Here is an 18856-nt window from a genome sequence, read left to right as displayed (position 1 = left end):
CACATTTCTTTAAATTTTGGTAGCATTCTATTTCAATGTGCCAATTACTAGTAAATAAATAAACCTTGAAATTCTAGTGACAACTTACTAGAAGTTTATTTCTTGATCATGTGATGTCCAGTTAGTAAAAAGAGTTCAGAACAGTTTTATTTCATGAACTCCTCAGAGACCTAGGCTCACCAAAGCTTAATCATCTTCAGTATGTTGTTACAAGTTTTCCCTTGGCATTCACATTCAGGGGCACACAGGTGAAAAGTTGAAAGATCATGCAGGAGGTGTTAACGGGCCAGGCCTAGAAGTAGCATATGTCATTTCTGTCCACACTGCATTGGCCAGAACTCAGTCATGTGGCCATGACAAGGGAGAATGGAAAATGTGTCCAGGTGAGGAAGGGCAAATAGGTATCTGCCACAATTTTCAGCCATCATACATGCATTTTGTTTCTTTCCTTGACTTACTGCATAAGCCAGAACCCCCCCATACAATGCTGTTTAGAAGCTGTAATGACATTGTTGTAGCTTGTCAGTGTTTCACTATTAAGTATGTTTACTGCAGGCTTTTGTACATACTCTTTATCACACTAAGAAAATTATCTTTTATGATATATTAGCCATTTATAAATATTAAATTATATTAACTACCTTTTCTATATCTATTTTGATAATCATATGTTTTTTTCTTTTAATCTATTAATGTTGTAAATTGTATTGGCTGATGTTAAAATGCTAAATTAACCCTGCACTCCTTGAAGGAACTGGTCGTGATATATATATACATATATATATATGTGTGTATATATATATATATATATATATATATATATATATATATATACACATATATACGTGTGTGTGTATATATATATATATGTATATATATATATATACACACACACATACACACACTTTGCATATATTACTAAACTTGGTATACTAATACTTTAAGATTTATGCATATGAGTTCATTTCTTTTCTCACATCATTTTTTTAATTTCTAGAAGAGTGTGTGGAAGATTGCAATAATTTTTTCCTTAAATGTTGGTAGAACTTGGGGCGCCTGGGTGGCTCAGTCAGTTAAGCGTCTGACTTTGGTTCAGGTCATGATCTCACGGTTTGTGGGTTTGAGCCTCGCATCGGGCTCTGTGCTGACAGCTCGGAGACTGGAGTCTGCTTTGGATTCTTTGTCTCCCTCTCTCTCTGCCCCTCCCCTGCTCATGCTCTGTATCTCTCTCTCTCTCTCAAAAAGCAACAACAACAACAGCAACAACAAATGTTGGTAGAACTCATTAATGAAGCCATGTGAACTTTTTTTATGAGAAGCTTTTTAAATACTGATTCAAATTCTTAATGACTATAGATCTATTCAGCTTCAAGTTATATTTTTAAGAAATTTGTTTTATCTAACTTTTCAAATTTATTGACATAAGGTTGCTCATCTGTAGTGACCATTTCTTATTCCTGATATTGGATATTTGTGTCTTCTTACTTTTTTCTTGATCAACTTACCAAAGTTTTATCAATTTTATTAGCCATTTTGAAATACCAATTTTCAGCTTTATTAATCCTCTCTATTACTTGTTTACTTTCCATTTAATTTATTTCTGGTCTTTATTATTTCTTTCTTCTTCATTGTTTGGTTTATTTTGTTGTTGATTTTCTAAGTTCTGGAGATGGATGCTTAGCTCAGTCCTTCTCTTCTAGTATATGAATTAAGCCTCAATATTCTCTAGGAACTGCTTTAGCTATGCCCTATAAGTTTCTATGTGTAGTATTCTAATCACTGGTCAGTTCATAATAATTTCTAATTTCCATTACCATTTATCTTTGGCCCAGAAGATATTTAGAGAATCTCTTATTTTCTAACATAAAAGGGATTTCTAGATATCTTTTAGCTATTGCTTTCTAACATAATTACATTATGGTAAGAGAAACAATCTATAGGATTTTAATCCCTTTGAAAGGTTTGAGCCTTTATGGCCTAGTATATGTTTTATGTGTAATTAAGAAGGTGTACTGCCCAGATGTAGGTACGATGTTTTACATATATCCATTAGGTCAAGTCCTTTAACTGTGCTGGCCACATCCTCTACATCCTCAATGAGGTCCTCAAAACAACTTTTCTGGGATTTGCAAATTCCCTCAGAGAAATTTCACTCCTCTGCTTATCTGTCTGGGTCCCTGTGTTTCTTTCGATTTTAACCTGGTAATTCCTAATAATTAGGAATTACATCTTTGATGTAATGTTTTAAATATGTCTTTATTATCTCACCCAACATTTTGAGTTGCTTTCGGTGAAAGGGTTGATCTGAATAACCTAGCCTGCTACTACCAGAACCTGGAAATTCTAATTCCTGCCAATGTTAGCTGAGCACTGATTTTTCTCTTTTCGAATTTCTCTTTCATATGAAGTAATGTAATTCTTCTGAGTTCATTTCTTTTTATTGATTTTATACAATTTCAGTAATTTATTCAAATTTTAAATGACCTAACTATTTCTGTTTAAAATATGTGGAATTCTTCAGAGCTGCAAGTTTTCAAAAGCCAAACTATTTGAACTCCTTCATCTTGCATTTGCTTAACAAGATTATAAAAATGTAATGGATATTACAAGGAGCTCATGAGGACAGAAACTTCTCACTGAATAATGCACGGCTGTTTTCACAGTGCGCTGTGTTTTCTGTTGGCTGATAGCCTCATATACTAATGTTTAACAATGTGGGACTGTGGACCATACAATGGAAAGAAAATAAGGTTTTGAATTAAGTAAGCCCTTAGGTCCAAATCCCAGCTCTGTCACATACAATAGCTTCCTTGTAACAAATCTCTTCACCTCTCTGGGCCTATTTATTCATCTGTAAAATGGGTCTAAAGCCACCTACTCACAGGTCGGGATCACAAGCATTCAAGTGCCTAGCACAATGCCCAGCCCAGAAAAAAACACCCAGGAAGAGTCTTTCCTTCAATGTGGAGGCACCAAACCCTTACAGAACTAGAAAGCAAAGGAAAAATGTTAAATATAAGCTCTATAGTATTACATGAGGGAGGGATTTAAAAGTGCAAATAGCACATTTGCAAATAGCAAAGATACAATGTACATGTACGATGTTATGCAAGGAAAAGTACGATTGAAAGAACAATTAATAAAGAAAAATATCAGTTAAATGCTTTGTTTCATTTTTCTCTGTTTCTGAAATTCTTAAAAGAATGAAATCCCTTTCAGAATTCATAATGCTGGGTTTGGGTCGTTTTGCATTTTATATGTGTGCAGCTGTTCCTCCACTATAAGTATGCACATCTGCTCATTAGCAATACAATATAATTCCCACTGTCTAATTATTTGCAGATGATAGATTCCTTGTGCATGGTCTAAAAAAAGAAGAGTCCTTCAAAACTGGTGACTTATTTAAAAAAAAACTAACTTAAAAGGGTCAGCACAACCAAGTTCAGATATTAATTTGGCAAGTTCAAATGTATGAACACCAGCATGTAATTGCCAACTTGATGAGAAACAGAAGGAAATAAGATTTTCTTCTCTCTGCAATCAATGTTTCCCACTACACAGCATGAGGGGGCTTCTTCTCTACCATACACCTGGAAGGAGGCTATGAAGCAAACCTGCTGAAGATGGAATGGACCAACCCCACCCACAATTCTCGGGCTTCTTGGGAATAACCCACCTAAAGTAATGTTTCATGGTGAGTGTGTTGGGACATGGAGTGGGGAGGGAGGGCAAGGTCACTGAATGGAAAAGAGTCTTTGGTGGGGGGTGGGGGTCGCTAGTTCTAACCATGGGCTGAAGAGTCCCATTAATCCCCTACTCATGACTCTGAGGGCTAAGCAGCAGGCCCAGGGTGTGTAGTCCTGGGGCCCCATGAAGCCTAATACCATAGATAGTATGGCCAACTGGGGAGAATTAGACAAAGCTTTCTGAGGACAAGTGGGGACTCACTGCAGGAAGGGGAGAGTGGGTGTGGGAGGGAAAGGGGTATTGAGAAGTTGATTGAGCATAAAAGGTATGAACCAAGCACAGGAAATGATCAAAGATATTCAGAAAATAAGCTGAGAGAAAAATGATAGAGAAAAACTGGAGGAATACTGGGGTTCAGGAAAGAGCAAGGCAAACAAAAACTGGTGAAATGGCTCTTATGTAGGCAGGGTGAGTAGGTGGCTATTAACTATGACATGCTTACTCTGCTCAGCCCTGGCCTCCACACAACAGACTACATTTCCTCATACATCCCAACACACATTTATGGGGTAAGAACTGTTCTATAGATGGGAAAATGGAGGTTTTCATCCATTTGTTCAATGACAAAATATTTCAGGTGAAGCTTACTTTCTAGAGGAGGAGATTGTTTGTAAACAAGTGAACAGTTAGATCACCACACCTTGTGACAAATGTTAGGGAGGCGAGCAAAACCTGGGAGTGAGGGCTTGGGGTACTACTTCAGTTAGAGTGGGTCAGGGAAGACCTCTCTGAGGATATGACACTTCAAGCTGAAGAAAAGGAAGGAGCCAGTCATGCCTAGAGCTGTGGGCAGACTGTGAGCAGTAGGTACAGGTCTCGGGGCAAGAAAGCACTTGAGTCTTCCAGGAATGGAGTGAAGGAGGGCACAGCACCAGACGTGCAGTGGAATAGGATGTGGGGGTGAGGCAGGGAGCTACATGGAAGTGCAGGTGCTGAGGTTGCACAAGTGAGTGCCAATCAGTTAATCCCAGGTCAGGCTGACCATTGTAAAGAGACTGTATATTATCCTACCCCAAAATGGACAACCAGCGCAGTGCTTTAAGCAGAAGAGGGACATACCCTGTAATGTGTATTTAACAGGTCATTAAGGAGACTGGATTGGGAAAGGGCAAGACAGGCCAGTCAGGAGTCTAGTGTAGCAGCCAGATGAGAGATAATGATAGCTCGGACCCAGGAGTTCAAGTAAAGACAGAGAGAAATGAGACTTGGTGATGTGCTGTAACTTCCCCAGGTCATGCAGCTAGTTCACAGCAGACCTGGTTAAAGCCATATCTTCTCTAACCCCAGGGTCCATACTCTTAACAGATTTAATTAAAGATGCTTTAATTAAGGAAACATTTTAATTAAGACCTTCAGAAGAGTGACTGGGAGTTCATCACCAGCTTCTAGTTGAAGGCTATTTTAGTAAAGATATAAGTTCAGCTGTTGTAGAAAAGGTTGGGGGGGAGGGTGGGGAAAGCCTAACTGAACCAAAATAACAATCGGTTAAAGAAGATAGTTCTTACACACAGTTCAGCCTGGAATAGTGACTCTGGAGCCTTCTAGTTTGTAGTGCCTCCATTACAAGGGTGAGACCCCCATCCACATGCTCCAGGCTGGTTCACCACTACCTTTAGAGGCAACTTGTAGGAAGGAAGGAAGAGCAAGAGAATACTCCTTGCTCTAAGTACATACAACCCAGAAGTTGCAACCATCATGTGTGCTCATTCCCTGATAGTCAGAATTCTGACACGTGGCCATACTTAGCCATAAGGAGTCTGAGAAATTTAGTTTCAATTGGTGCTACCAATCTAGTTAAAATTACAATCCTACAGAAGTGGGGAAACTGATACTGGGGTCAATGAGCAGTCTCAGCCAGCAGGCATCTGCAGAAGGGTCACTGCTCCCTCAGGAGCACATTGGAGGAGCTTCCACCTATAGCCACAGTCCTCTAAGAAGGCTTAGAGCTACTACAAGAAGTCCGTAAATCCAACCATGCAGCAGGCATTGCCTGGAGTCTGTAGAATGCATTATGTGTGTGGGCATTTCTATTTTCCAGAGGTATGTGATATTGTGGTGGTTAATAAAATAAGCATTCAATTTAAAGTGTAATTAACTTCATAGTGGCATCTTAACATATTTGCTTTAAAAAGGTTACTAAGAACACAACTAGATCACATGGGGAGAGGGGATCCATAAAATCATTTGTCCTTGGAAGAATTTCCCCTAGTCTGGAAGTCTGGACCCCTCTGGTAAAGGGGAAAGAAAACAGCCTTGAGCTTTAGACAGAGCCGAGTCCAAATACTGCCATCAATACCAAACCAACAAGATTGTTGTTCGGAACCTTATTTCTTCTCTTCAGTTAATGGGGTTTCAATGAACCCCACTTCCTAAGGCTGTGGTAAGGATTAAATGAAATTATAAATATAAAACATCTATCACTAAGACTGGCCCATAAAAGGTGCTTAGAAAATGTTGCTATCCCTTCTCCCAGGATTGAGGAGAATAAAACAGGTTGGGACCGAGAAGTCAGACTTGGGGGATCAAGTGAGACGAAGTTGAAATCTCTACATTCTGCACCCGTGTCCTTGTGGCTTGGCCCAAGGTATGGGTTGGTGCAGGAACAGGACTGAAATGGTGTAACTGATGCACAGAGGGTACCAGGCAGGAAACAGATCAAGCATGAGAGTCTGGGATGTGATCTGCTTCTTTGGATGACTGTGTCAGCAGCAAAGCTAAAGAGCCACCTGTCCATCAGCCTCACAGCCACCACCCCAGCAGCAGCGACAGCAGCCGTTTCATCACAGAATGACAACATCAACAATGCTGAAATCTTTTCAACTAACAGGAAGGACAAAAGAAAGCTTGTGGGTAGAAAACCCACACTTTTGTAGGCAGAGGGTAAATATTTTCCCGCAGAAATTGTAGATATAAAAATAAATAAACCCAGTGAAACTGTATTGTATTGAGGAGGACACAGGGACAATGCCTGGCACTTGCATGGTACTTGACCGTTTTCAAGTTATTTTCACATTATTTCATTGAATACTTATGACAACCTATGACCCATGCAGTATAGACATTAATATCCCCTTCTGACAGATGAGAAAATAGAGGGCTCAGATTGAATAAAGTGTCTTGGCTAAGGTCACACAGTTAGGAAGGGGCGAGGTGGGCCCAGACCCCAAATCTCCTAAATCTCAGGCTCTGCCATGTTTCCTGGAGACTGGGGGGTTTGGAGACCACACAGGAATGAGCATGCTCCAGTCTATCCTTAGAAACCTGGAGGGACCATATTTGTCTCATGAGTAAGACAGAACGCTGGAACAAGTCATATTAGCTTAAACAGTGGTATCTGAGTGCTTCGGCAAAATAGAGATTTTGTGGTAATTGGTAAATTAAGAGAAAAGACTATTCCAATTACTGGCCAAACGTATAATGATACTATTAGGTCTGTTACTTCACTTGAAGCTAATCCACTGAGTAGCACTCTCTCAGGACCCACTGCCTATTGGCTGTGAAATAGCAGGTCTCTGGCCCCACCTGTACCTTGAAAAGCCTACACTTTCTGATGATTCTCTTTCCAGCTCTGCTCCCTTCCAAATGCAGACCATGGGAAGTTCTTTCTTGCCATTAGGGCAGATATCGTGAGAGCTGCTTCAGTACCTTGAAGGATTTTTTCTGTCTGGCCTATGCCATGAAGATCTAATTTAATTGAAAGGGACTTTACACTTAAATTCATGCCATTGCTACCATAGTAAACCTTGAACATTAGCGAGAGTCTCCACATTTGCAAATATTATTCTAGGATATTTCTTCTCTCACAAAATGAAGTAAATCATACCTAAAAAATTTAAGTGACTCCTTCAAATGTTTAACGACTCTATAAGCAAAGTACTGAAGTCTTCAAGCATGCTAATTAAAACACATTTCTCTTGAGCCATATTACTGTTGAGGATCATGTGTTTCCTGAGCATATCTTCACACCAAAGGTCAATGTCTTCTCAACTTTACTCAAGTTTTGTCTTTTTGCTGGTAAGCAACTCAGGCATAGGCAAGAGTATTCCTTACACAGTTTTAAGAATCACTCCTGTTTCAGAAAACAACCTAGACTTGGCTATTGCTTTATCAATGAGAGTCTCTCCAAAGCCAACATGCTGCTGTCTTCTGAAACATCCACTTTCCGAGTAACACCAGTCAGTCTTACACTTCTCTCTGTCCCTCCTCTGTTCTACTGGGTGGTTCTCTTTTCTGGGCCACTTTGTACTAGGAAAAGTGACAGGAGTCACCATGTGACTTTAAGCAGAGAATTCAGAAGTTGTGTTCAGATGTCCAAGTTCACCTGCTTTGTGACCATCCTTCAGGGAGTGGGCTTCAAATTCTTACCTCAGAAAAAGTACATGTGACTACATGTTTTGGCTCCTCTGGGTTCCCTGGGAATATTAAATTCATTGACACTGGCTTTCTTCTGAATTTATGTTTTTGCTTTTAAAGTTCCAATGTTAGCATATACTTGTTTTAATGATTTCAGGTTAATATTTTGGTCTTACACACATTTATCTGAATGCTCATTTGATCTTGGTACACCAGATTAAACTATTTTCTGCCTATAGAAATCTATTTTCTCTATGCATTAGCCAAGAGGCTGGATACTGCTGCATTTTATAGACAACTTGGTGATTTAGCACCACCTAACAAAGTGCCTGGCAAACAGAGTAGATACAAGATAAGTGTCATTAATGACTGATAGTCTTTCATAGCAGTTTAGAAACATTGAGATGATTTGGTATATATTCAAGCCATGTATCTCAAATCTTAAATCCCAATTCTTCAATCTGAATTACCAAGGAACCCCAGAATCAAACCACCAACAGGTATTGAGAAAACAATCTTTAATGTCCTCCACTTCGTGTCTGAGTCAATGACAAAATTATTAACCAAATGGCTTTAAACCTCTAATTTATAGAGGTCATGGTTGACCATGAACATGGTTAACTAACAGTGGCTGGATATAATAAGCACAATGATTAAGTTGAATGAGTGGCGAAGCAGTAATTTTTGTGGTTGTTGTTGTGGCAAGTAGTAGAAACCCAAAAAACTAGCTTAAGTTAAAAAAAGATGGAGACGGAGGGTAGGTACCTAGTAGCTCTCATAGCTGAGAGGACCTCAGTCTCCTGAAGGTTCTCTCTTCCTATCTCTTGTCTCTCAGTGTCTCTTCCCATCTTCCTCCCTTGCTTCTTCTGTGGACAGGCTCTTTCCACATACAGAGCACCTCCACCTCCCCAGAAAAGGGAGAACACCTTTTTCTCTCACACAACAGTCCCAGAGAAGGGCTCCAACTGGTCATGCTTGGGTCCCATGCCCATTCCCTGAATCAAACACTGTTGGCAATAGAGAAAGATACTGTGACTGGCCAGGCCTGGGTCATGTGATCACTCCTTTCACCCTATTTCCAGAAGTGTCATGGGAAACTCTGGAATACAGAAAAAGATTGTTACCATAGCCCATTACATTAAACTATCCAACAAAAGTAATCCTACTAATAATGTGGGAAGATCAGATATCTTGCAATTTAATACCTGTGACTATATATACTGCATCAAGCAATATTGTAAGTAGAAACAGACATATGCGAGGGTAGAAAAACTATTCCTGTCCATGCATAATTTTTCTAAAATATCAGTGAAAAAAATATGTACTCAACAATCAAATCCTATTGTCTGTGAACGCTGTCAGTAGCAATTTCATCTTTTGACTTACAGAATTGAAGCTGAAGATTAACCAGATGACCTCTAACATCCCTTCTAGTCTATGAATCTACAAACCCTCTGTTAGAATCAAAATACCTCTGGAAGAATAGTATACCAAGCTATAATTTATGGAACAGTGTCATGGGCTGAATTGTATCTTTCCCAAATTCATATGTTGAAGCCCTAAACTCTAGTACCTCAGAATATAATTTTACTTGGAGACGGTCTTTAAAGATTAAGATTAAATCAGGTCATTTGGGTAGGCTCTAATCCAACATGACAGTGTCTTTATAGGAAGAGATTAGGACAAAGACACATGGGAAAGGAAGACCATGTGAGGACCCAGGGAGAACACAGACATCTACAAGCCAAGGAGAGAAGCCTCAGAAGAATCCAACCCTGCCGACCCCTTCCTCTCAGACTTCTAGCCTCTTCAACTGTGAGAAAATAAATTACTGTTGTTTAAGCCACCGGATCTGTGGTACCTTGTTATTAGCAAGCAATAGAATACACAGCAAACAAAGAATTTGAAAGAGGGCTGAAGCACAGTTGAGACAAATTTGATATGTGGGATGGGGAGAACAAGAGGTTCTTTTAAGGTTCTTTTAAAAGTAGAATTCCCTCTAAGATTTAGGGGCCAGTACTAGTGATATAATTAACTGAGGTGTGCTGGTAAAGATGTGATAAAATAGGTAAGAAGTTAAGAGAAGAAAGGAGAGAAGTGCATGACAGACTTCACCCTCGGAAATTTTGCCAGGGCTAAGCATAAAGTGATTCCATCAGGACAGGACATTATGGATGGCCAGGCCAAAGGCCATGTACCTAACCTTGTAAGCCTGTGGGGATCCTGTCTCCTACATGACTTCAGGCTTGCCTGGGCTCCTAATGTGTATCTTCACTGAGAATTTTGGAGCTCTCAGCATCTGCCATGACCCTTGGCTTTGAGAGCCAAATGCCTGCTCCACCTGGATCAAAGGCCCACCAGCACAAGCTCTTAGCCATCATCACTCTTGTTTATGATGCTCATTGTCAGAGCCTCCTGCTTGAGCCAAGACTAAGTTTGTCAGACCTGCCTTTCTTATATGATAGGCCAGTCTAGTAGTCCAGACCAGGGTGACATCTGAATCTTCTCATTATAGTATTCTTGCCCTACTAGTCTTCTACCTCCCCTGCCCCATACCTTATCCCTCTACTGCTAGGGACTCATCCCCCTATGTCAAACCAGACTTCACTATAATGGAACTCCTGCTCCTGGCTTCCTTCCTAGGCCTTCACCCACCCTGATGGATTTGCTTGGATCCTGTACCTGCAGTACCCTGGCTTATTTATCATTTTACTATACTTAGCTCTGACTTTTGCCCTCTAGTAAATCCCCCAGGCACTGAGTGGTTCTTAGAACCAGAACTCAGGGCCCACCATCCTGTGCTGCTGGGGTCATATTAAAATTCCACCACAAAGCACAATGCACATTTGGAAAAACAGATCCCTTCTTCAGAAACAGCCAACATAGCATACCCGCTACACAAAAACCTGACACCAAAGGGAAAATATTTTTGTTAAATAGACTGATTGCTAAATGAACAGGGTTTGTGAAAATCACATCTATTATATAGGACTTTTCAGTTCATAAGCCTCATAATATCAGATCATCATATTGGCAAGGCAGTGCTTGTAAGGCTGTTAGGATGAAATCTGGAAATTGCTTCATTATTGAATATTACAAATGATATTTGCCAACAGGGGATTTTTGCTTGTGTGTGCATTCAAATAAAATTTCTGGCCACCATTGTTTATAGCCCAAACATATTAATGTCTCCATATAACAAATCTCAAAGAAGACAAATGAAATATGTAAATAACTTAAGCATTGTGGACCCACTGAATATTGCGTTTTATCTTTATGTTCTTTTTTTTTTTTATCACCCGCAGACATTTAAAAAAAAAGAGCCTGATAATGTCAAAAGATGAGAAAGGCTAAATTCAGGGAAATAAAGGAACCATAAATCAGGAAAACTTTGGAGCTGCTAGAAAGACACTTTAATTTTGTAGACAAAAGACTGCATTAAGGAGGAATAATGCAATAATCAAAGGTGAACGAATCTCTATTGTCTGGCGTCTTTCTCTGTGGGAATTTTCCCACCCCTGACAGCTGTAAAGGGGGGAGGAGTGCAGACTGTGGCTGCGCCTTTATTCTCTCCCCCCGGTTGCTCCCCAGCCCCTCCTCTTCTCCGTCAATAAATGTCTGCAATCATATTCTTGAGCTCCTGTGTGATTTCAAGGTTCATCTCTTCCATGCAGCTCAAACACTAATTATCCCAGCTGTAATTAGTAAGATAATTAAATACTGGCTCACTCATCTACCTTGGGTCGGGTCATGATTCTCCCAGAAGACCTTGAGCAGTTCCTCAAAGCTGATGCGTTCTGGCTGGTACACCACTCGGACTACTTCTGCATGGCCAGTTTTTCCTTGAAAGAAACAGAACATACAACCAAAATTTACTGACAACACCAATTTACTACAAGTTGCTCATTTCCAAAAAATCACCAGACAAGGGCTAAAATTCTTCCCTCCTCCGAAGGAAGGGTGGGAGCATAACTACATTAGCGAATGGTTTCATAGTAAGTCTGTCACTGGTTCTTTCTCCATAAGAGCACACAGTTGTCCTCTGGCAAGCTTCCTGAGGATGATGACTTCTCGTCATTGTGCTCTAATTATTTTTTTTAATTTCATGAGAAAACAAACTTGGGTTTTCTTTTCTTTTTTTTTTTTTATCTCACTCTTATCAAACCTTACGCATCCAATCTGACATAGTGCTCATGGTTTGAAACTCTGTGAGGGGAATGAGCCAATTTATTTTTATCATCACCACACTGTGCTATATGCAGTAAGTTTTGCTGTAACAGAATGAGATGGTGCCAGATCAAGAAACCTGTAACAAGCAGGCTTATATTGCATCAGATAAATTCGTTAATGGGGGGACATATTTGCTGTGCTGTTAACACAGAGGCAAGGGTCAGGTTCCCATACCCAGCAGGGTGGTAAGTGTTTTCTCAGTCTAATTCGTCTCGTGGTAAACAACCACTGCAGCAAATGTGTCTCTGTTAGCATGCACATTCTCAGAGGTGGTCCCCAAGGTTCTGTAGATCAGGGAAGTGGGTATTTGCACTTGTATCTATAGAATTCATACCCTGCCTTATTTTACGGTGTTAGAGTGCAGTAAGTGATAGAAGACTCCATACATATCATTTCTATATTTAAATTTGTTTTCCATCTCTTTCCAGTCACCTTATGCATAGTTAAGAATTTAGCTTTGCCCAAAGATATATCTGGCCTTAGCCTTGGCCTCTGGAAGGTAATTTATGTCATACCTGATAGGAATGTCCTTCTTTAAAGTGGTGCCGGTCACACCAACAGTCCTAGGGTGGGAGCTGGCCACTTTGAATCATAGGGTAGGGTTGGCCACACCCAACAGTGTTAGTTAGGTTCAGGGCTGGTCATGCCAGACAGACCAACCTTGTGCCGAGAGTAGGGTCTTTGGGTAACACAGCATCAGCTGACCCAGAGACAGAATTCAACCTTGTGGGCAATCAATCAATCATGCCTGTGTAAAAAAGCCCTAATAACAACTCCGGACATCAAAGCATGGGTGAGCTTCCTGGTTGGCAATACTCTTTGCATACTGTCACACACGGATGCCAGGAGGGTAATACATCCTGACTGCATGGAAGATAACACAGAAACTTTGCACTGGAACCCTTCTAGACCCTGCCCTATGCATCTCCTCCTTTGGCTGATTTTGATCCATACCCTTCCCCTATAATAAACTGTAACTCTGAGGATAACTGTTCTCAGTGAGTTCTCTGAGTCCTAACAAATTCTCAGACCACACAGTGGTCCAGGAGTCCCTTGAACTTGCAACTTAGTTTGCAAAGTGTTTGCCCATAGGTTGTTAATCTCACCTTAATTCTCAACCATTTTACCATTGGAAAACTGAGATACACAGAAGTTGGATTTGCCCCAAATTCACATAGAGCTAGTGAATTTCTGGACCATAACCTAAAAACCTTCTGGTGTTTTGTCCAGGATTCTTTCCAATAAACAAAGCAAAGAAAGCAAAGTGAACATGAATCCAGAAAAAGAAAATAAAAATCTATTCATTATCTTTAATCTTTTTTTAATATTTAAATTTATTTCTGATGGTAGAAATAATAATTTACAAATAATATGAAGCTTAGAAAATGTGCAGAAGTATAAAAAAGAAAAAAAAATAATGTGTTGTAATCTGACCACATAAAATAAGTACTATCAACATTTTTTACACAATTCTTTCTGGATATGTACCAAATACACACAAGTGCACATGTGCTCATACACACACACACCACCACACCATGCACAATTTGCTTTATTGTAATCTTGTCATCATGCTTTTCTTTTACATACCAGCATATTGTTTGTCCCCACATCACTAAAATTTTTAGAAAAAGCCATTATAATGACTATATAACACTCCAAAGATGGTTGTACTATTATTCAATCACTCCCTGTCATTGGAGTTTAGACTCAATCCTATTTTTATCTATCAACATAAATATCTTTCCACATTTCCAAGACTGTCTCAAGCCACAGTTACATAAGTGGGATTTCTAAACCAATGTTTACAAACATTTTTAAGTTTCTTGATATCTAGTGCTTAAATGCTTCGGTAAAGTTGACCCAATTTTCTCTCCCTATTGGCAGTATATTTCAAGGCCAATCTCAGTGACTATTATAATGTTTTTAACTCTTACCAATTGGACAATTGTACCCTATCAGTTTATTTTCAATGAATTTAATTATTAGTAAGGCAAAGAAAAAGGTCATGTTTATTAATAATTTTAATTTATTTGCTCTGATTTTGGCAATATCCTTTTTATATTGGGTTATATTTTTATTTTTCTTATTATTTTTTAAAAAGATATTTAGGGGCACCTCAGTGGCTCAGTCAGTTAAGCATCCAACTTCAGCTCAGTCTGTGATCTCATGGTTCATGGGTTTAAGCCCCACATCAGGCTCACTGCTGTCAATGCAGAGCCCACTTTAGATCTTCTGTCTGTCTCTCTCTGCCCTACCCTTGCTTGTGCTCTCTCTCCCTCTCAAAAATAAATAAACACTTAAAAATAAATAAATAAATGAATAAATAAATAAAAATGTATTTATATTTAAGTGAATTGGTCATCTTACATAATTTCAATTCAAATATTATAGGCATGTAAGTAAGCAAAAGACAGATTTTATGCAAACAGATATGAAAAGAATTATGGGAGAATTATGGGAAGAAGATACATTAAGTATAATAATGTTACTATAAACCACTTTTGATCCTACTTTAAAATCTTATTATTATTTTGTATTTTGAAATGTTTAAGTGAATGATTTAATTAAATAAAAATTAAACTCCCTAAATATTAAAAGTAGCAACAATGTGTAACAATTATGATAAATATATTTGGTAACAAAAGCATAGAAAACCACACTAGAAATACAGGTAAAAGATGTAAACAGGCAGTGCATGTAAGAAGAAATAAATGTAAGTCAAGATTGAAAAATGCTCAACATTTTTAGTGATAAAAGCAAATAAAGGCATATTGAAACATGAACATACCATCTCGCATTACATTTTATAAAACTGCTTAAAAGCGTAACTAGCGCTGATGAGGAGACTGAAACTGGCATCTTTACTTGGCTGGTGACAGTATAAATGACCAACTCCCACAGGCATATGTATCAAGAGCCACAAGGATTAACTCACCTCCACTAAGTGATACAGAAAATCTATCTCAAAGATACAACCCCAAATAATGGAAAAGATATGTACATGCAAAAAAAATTTTTTTTTACTCCATCATTACAATGCTGGAATACTATAAGATATCCAAAAGTCAAATAAAAAAAGAAACCAACTGGGGCACCTGGGTGGCTCAGTCAGTTAAGCGTCTGACTTCAGCTCAGGTCATGATCTCCTGGTTCCTAAGTTCGAGCCCCACATCAGGCTCTGTGCTGACAGCTCAGAGCCTGGAGCCTGCTTCAGATTCTGTGTCTCCCTCTCTCTCTGTCCCTCTCCCTGCTCATGCTCTGTCTCTCTCAAAAATATATAAACATTAAAAGAATTTTTTTAAAGAAACCAATTATGGTATAACCTCATGGTGAAGTATCATGTGACCGTTACAATACAATGTCCTAACCCTAGTAAAAAGTGTTACCTTCACTGAAGTCTGATAAAACGGTAGGCACTTTACCTACTTGACCTTCTTTAATGCTCATAACAAGTTTTTTCCCGAGTTCTTCCTATTGTGGAAAATACACACAGCAAATTTTACCATCTTAACCATCTTTCATGTGCACAGTTTGGTGGCATAAACTACATTCACACCTGTAGTGTGAACTACTATTCATAAGTAGTATTTGTGCTACTGTCAACCACCATCCATCTCCAGAACTTCTTTCACTTTGCAAGCCTGAAACTGTATCCGCTGAACACTAATTCCTCGTTTCTCTCCTACCCACAACCCCCGGCAACCATTCCACTTCTGTTTCTGTGAATTTGACCACTTTAGACACTTCAGAAAAGTGCAATTTTCACTTAGCACAATCCTCAAGGTTCACCCATGTTGCAGCAAGTGTCAGAATTTCCTCCCTCATTCTTAGAATGAGTAATATTCCAGTATATGGATATGCCACATTTGACTTATCCATTCATCTGTCAATGGACATTTGGGTTGCTTCCACCTTTTGGCTACTGAGAATAACGCTGCTATAAACATGGGCATACAAATATGTCTCACAATTTTATAAGAGAGATACAGTCCCCATTTAAAGGTAAGACAACTAAGTCCTCTCCACAAGTTTTCTCACACAACATCCCACAGCCAATAAGCAGCAGGATCTAGTGAGGTGCTCATTCTATGCCCGTAAGCCAGGCTCCTGACTGTAGACCGCTGAAGTCAGCAAGTGGCTGCAAATGTCATATAGGCAGTGGCCCTATATGAGAAATCACAGCTGTGGAGTAATTGACATCCAGGCTGTCAAGACTATTTTACAGGATTAGGCCCTTCTTTTGTGGTAGGAATATGGGGTCAGGAAAGATTTCCATAAACACTTTCAGACATAATCTAAGCACGGACATTATTTGTGGAGAGGTTTAAAGAAGCTTGGTGGTTTAAAAGAAACTGCTACCATTAAAATTCAAGATCCATCTGCATTGACAAACAGTGGGGAGAAGCCCTCATCAAACTCACCTTTAAGTTTCTTTATTTTATTTCTCCAAAGTACAAGAGTCTGTGTAAAAATACACAGTGCAAATGATCAAAAGGATTAAGGAGCTAGGAACCACTTACAGAAATGCCCACGCCTCCAGGAACTCACCAATGTGCTAGGCTAATTTGATTCCCGGGACCAATCTGCAAATACTTTCTGGTGCTTCCAGAGATAAAAGGCTGTATCTTAAAAATACTTTGAGCTGTTTCTTCATATAACATCGTGCAAATACCATGATAGATGTGATGTGCAAACATGCTTGTTAACAATTCACAGCAGCATCAGAGGGGTTCTAACATTGTTGTTCAAAAATGTCTTGAAATGAAAAGGACTAATGTCTTCTCTGAGCATTTCCCAGTGTTTCCTTACCCCATGAGCCCAAAGAAAAGTAATGAATGCAGAGAAGTAGGTTATGGGCAGTCATTCCTTATAAGACAAAAGATCCCAGAAGAAACCTAAAGGAATGTTTGGGGTGGGGGGAGTGGCGCTGAAAAATCAGGCACTGTGCAGTCACCTAGACCTTTGTGGAAGCCAAGTGAACCAGGTGTTTTTAAAGGAGAATCCCAAGATAATTAGCCTGTCTTTAAAGTTCTATGTCATGGCTTTCCATCCCATGCGGAAAACATTATCTTCAACTCTTCCAGGTTAGTGTGATTTGTTTTGCTATACTCAGGCTAGTAAAAAGGGAGGAGAGAGCAAGAAGGTGGTCTGCCCAGTAGATAAAAACAGGAGACAGCCTGGAAGCTGGTGAGATGCAAGGGCAGGGAGAGCGTAGCAGAGGGCAGTGCTGTGTGCTCGTAGGGAGCCCCCACTCAGGAGCCACACACTGCCTGGGCTACCATTCTGGGTCAGCCACGTGGCAACTGCCTGACCTTGGCATGGCCAGGGATAGAAGAAAAGGGTGGTTCAAATCAGAGCTCCATGGCATATGAGCCATGCCTTCCCTAAGGGGCCCACATGAATTTTTGAAGGCCCTTTTATCTATTGAGTTGCTTCATCTACTTGAGGAAACTTGCTTCAGTCTCCTCATCTGCTAAATGTGGAATTAGAACATGCCTCCACATAGGATGTAAGTCTCTCTAATTCTCTATGTCTTATTATCAAAAGTTGTATTATTATAGTTATTCTCTACTCAGCTGGGGTAGAAGGGGAAAAGACTAGAATTAAAGTCACAAAAAGTAATTTAGACCATAGGTCTAACAAGTAGTTTGACACTTTTTTGACTGTGATCCCAAGTCTTCTTTTTTGGATAGAAATAAAAATAACCTCTGTGACAGAAGACTCATCAGGATTAAATGAGGTCATATGTGGGAAAGTACTGGGGAAGAGTAAAGCTCTCTATACATAAATAAGATTTCTATTGTTATTTCCCTTTTGAGTTTTCTTAAAAGGGATGCCTTCCCCATAAGGACTAAATCACAGGAGAAAACAGATGATACAAGGAAGCTTCTAGTTCATCAAACTAAATTTTATCTCTGTAAGTGTCTAATTGTGATTTCATTCATGCATCTATTCTAGAAATATCAGCTAAGTGTCTATATCTACTCAATCAGGTGCTCAGGTGAGGTCCCAGCCGACACATTCCAGCCCCGATGGGAGCTGTAGTCAGGCCTTCATCCACACCAGGCAAAGACCCAGATTCCCATTCTTCTGATGAACTATAATGAATCAAGTGTGATTCCTCACCTTAGAATCAGAACTAAAAGACATGGGTTTAATGAGAGAGTTCTTAATTCAGGTAAAAAGAAGCCTCTGGAAGCAGCTTGGAATCTTGCCTCCCTGGAGACACTGTTTCCTACTATGCCATCACACTTGTCAACAACTTCTTTTGGACAAGAACCTATGTCCATCAGAGTCCATGATATTCAGGAGACGGTGAAGAGCCACCTGGACTGAGAAGAGCTGAAGGCCCTCCCACTGTCCCCAGGGCAGAATATGTGAGGCCACCTCTCTCAAGTCAAAGCCAAATGGCTGCAGGCCAGCAGGCGGCAGTCACAAGTGGTCAGAATCACACCGCTGGCATGATAAGCAAGTGAGCTAAGCAAGTGAATTGAGTTCTATTCCAAATTCTCGGTAGAAATGG

General features: G+C 39.6%; 1 protein-coding gene across 11 annotated transcripts in view; it reads right to left on the bottom strand.

The window, feature by feature from the left end:
- Nucleotides 1-18856, bottom strand: part of MSRA (methionine sulfoxide reductase A) — a 455502-nt gene that overhangs the window by 140116 nt on the left and 296530 nt on the right. For all 11 annotated transcript variants that reach the window (XM_042934989.1, XM_042934999.1, XM_042934998.1 and 8 more), the window contains one exon: nt 11838-11942. In XM_042934989.1, coding sequence (XP_042790923.1) covers nt 11838-11942 — 105 coding nt within the window. The remainder of the gene's footprint in view (nt 1-11837; nt 11943-18856) is intronic.

Source organism: Panthera leo, chromosome B1 (genome assembly GCF_018350215.1).
Source record: "Panthera leo isolate Ple1 chromosome B1, P.leo_Ple1_pat1.1, whole genome shotgun sequence".
Taxonomy (NCBI): Eukaryota; Metazoa; Chordata; class Mammalia; order Carnivora; family Felidae; genus Panthera; species Panthera leo.
This window is presented reverse-complemented; position numbering and strand designations above follow the sequence as displayed.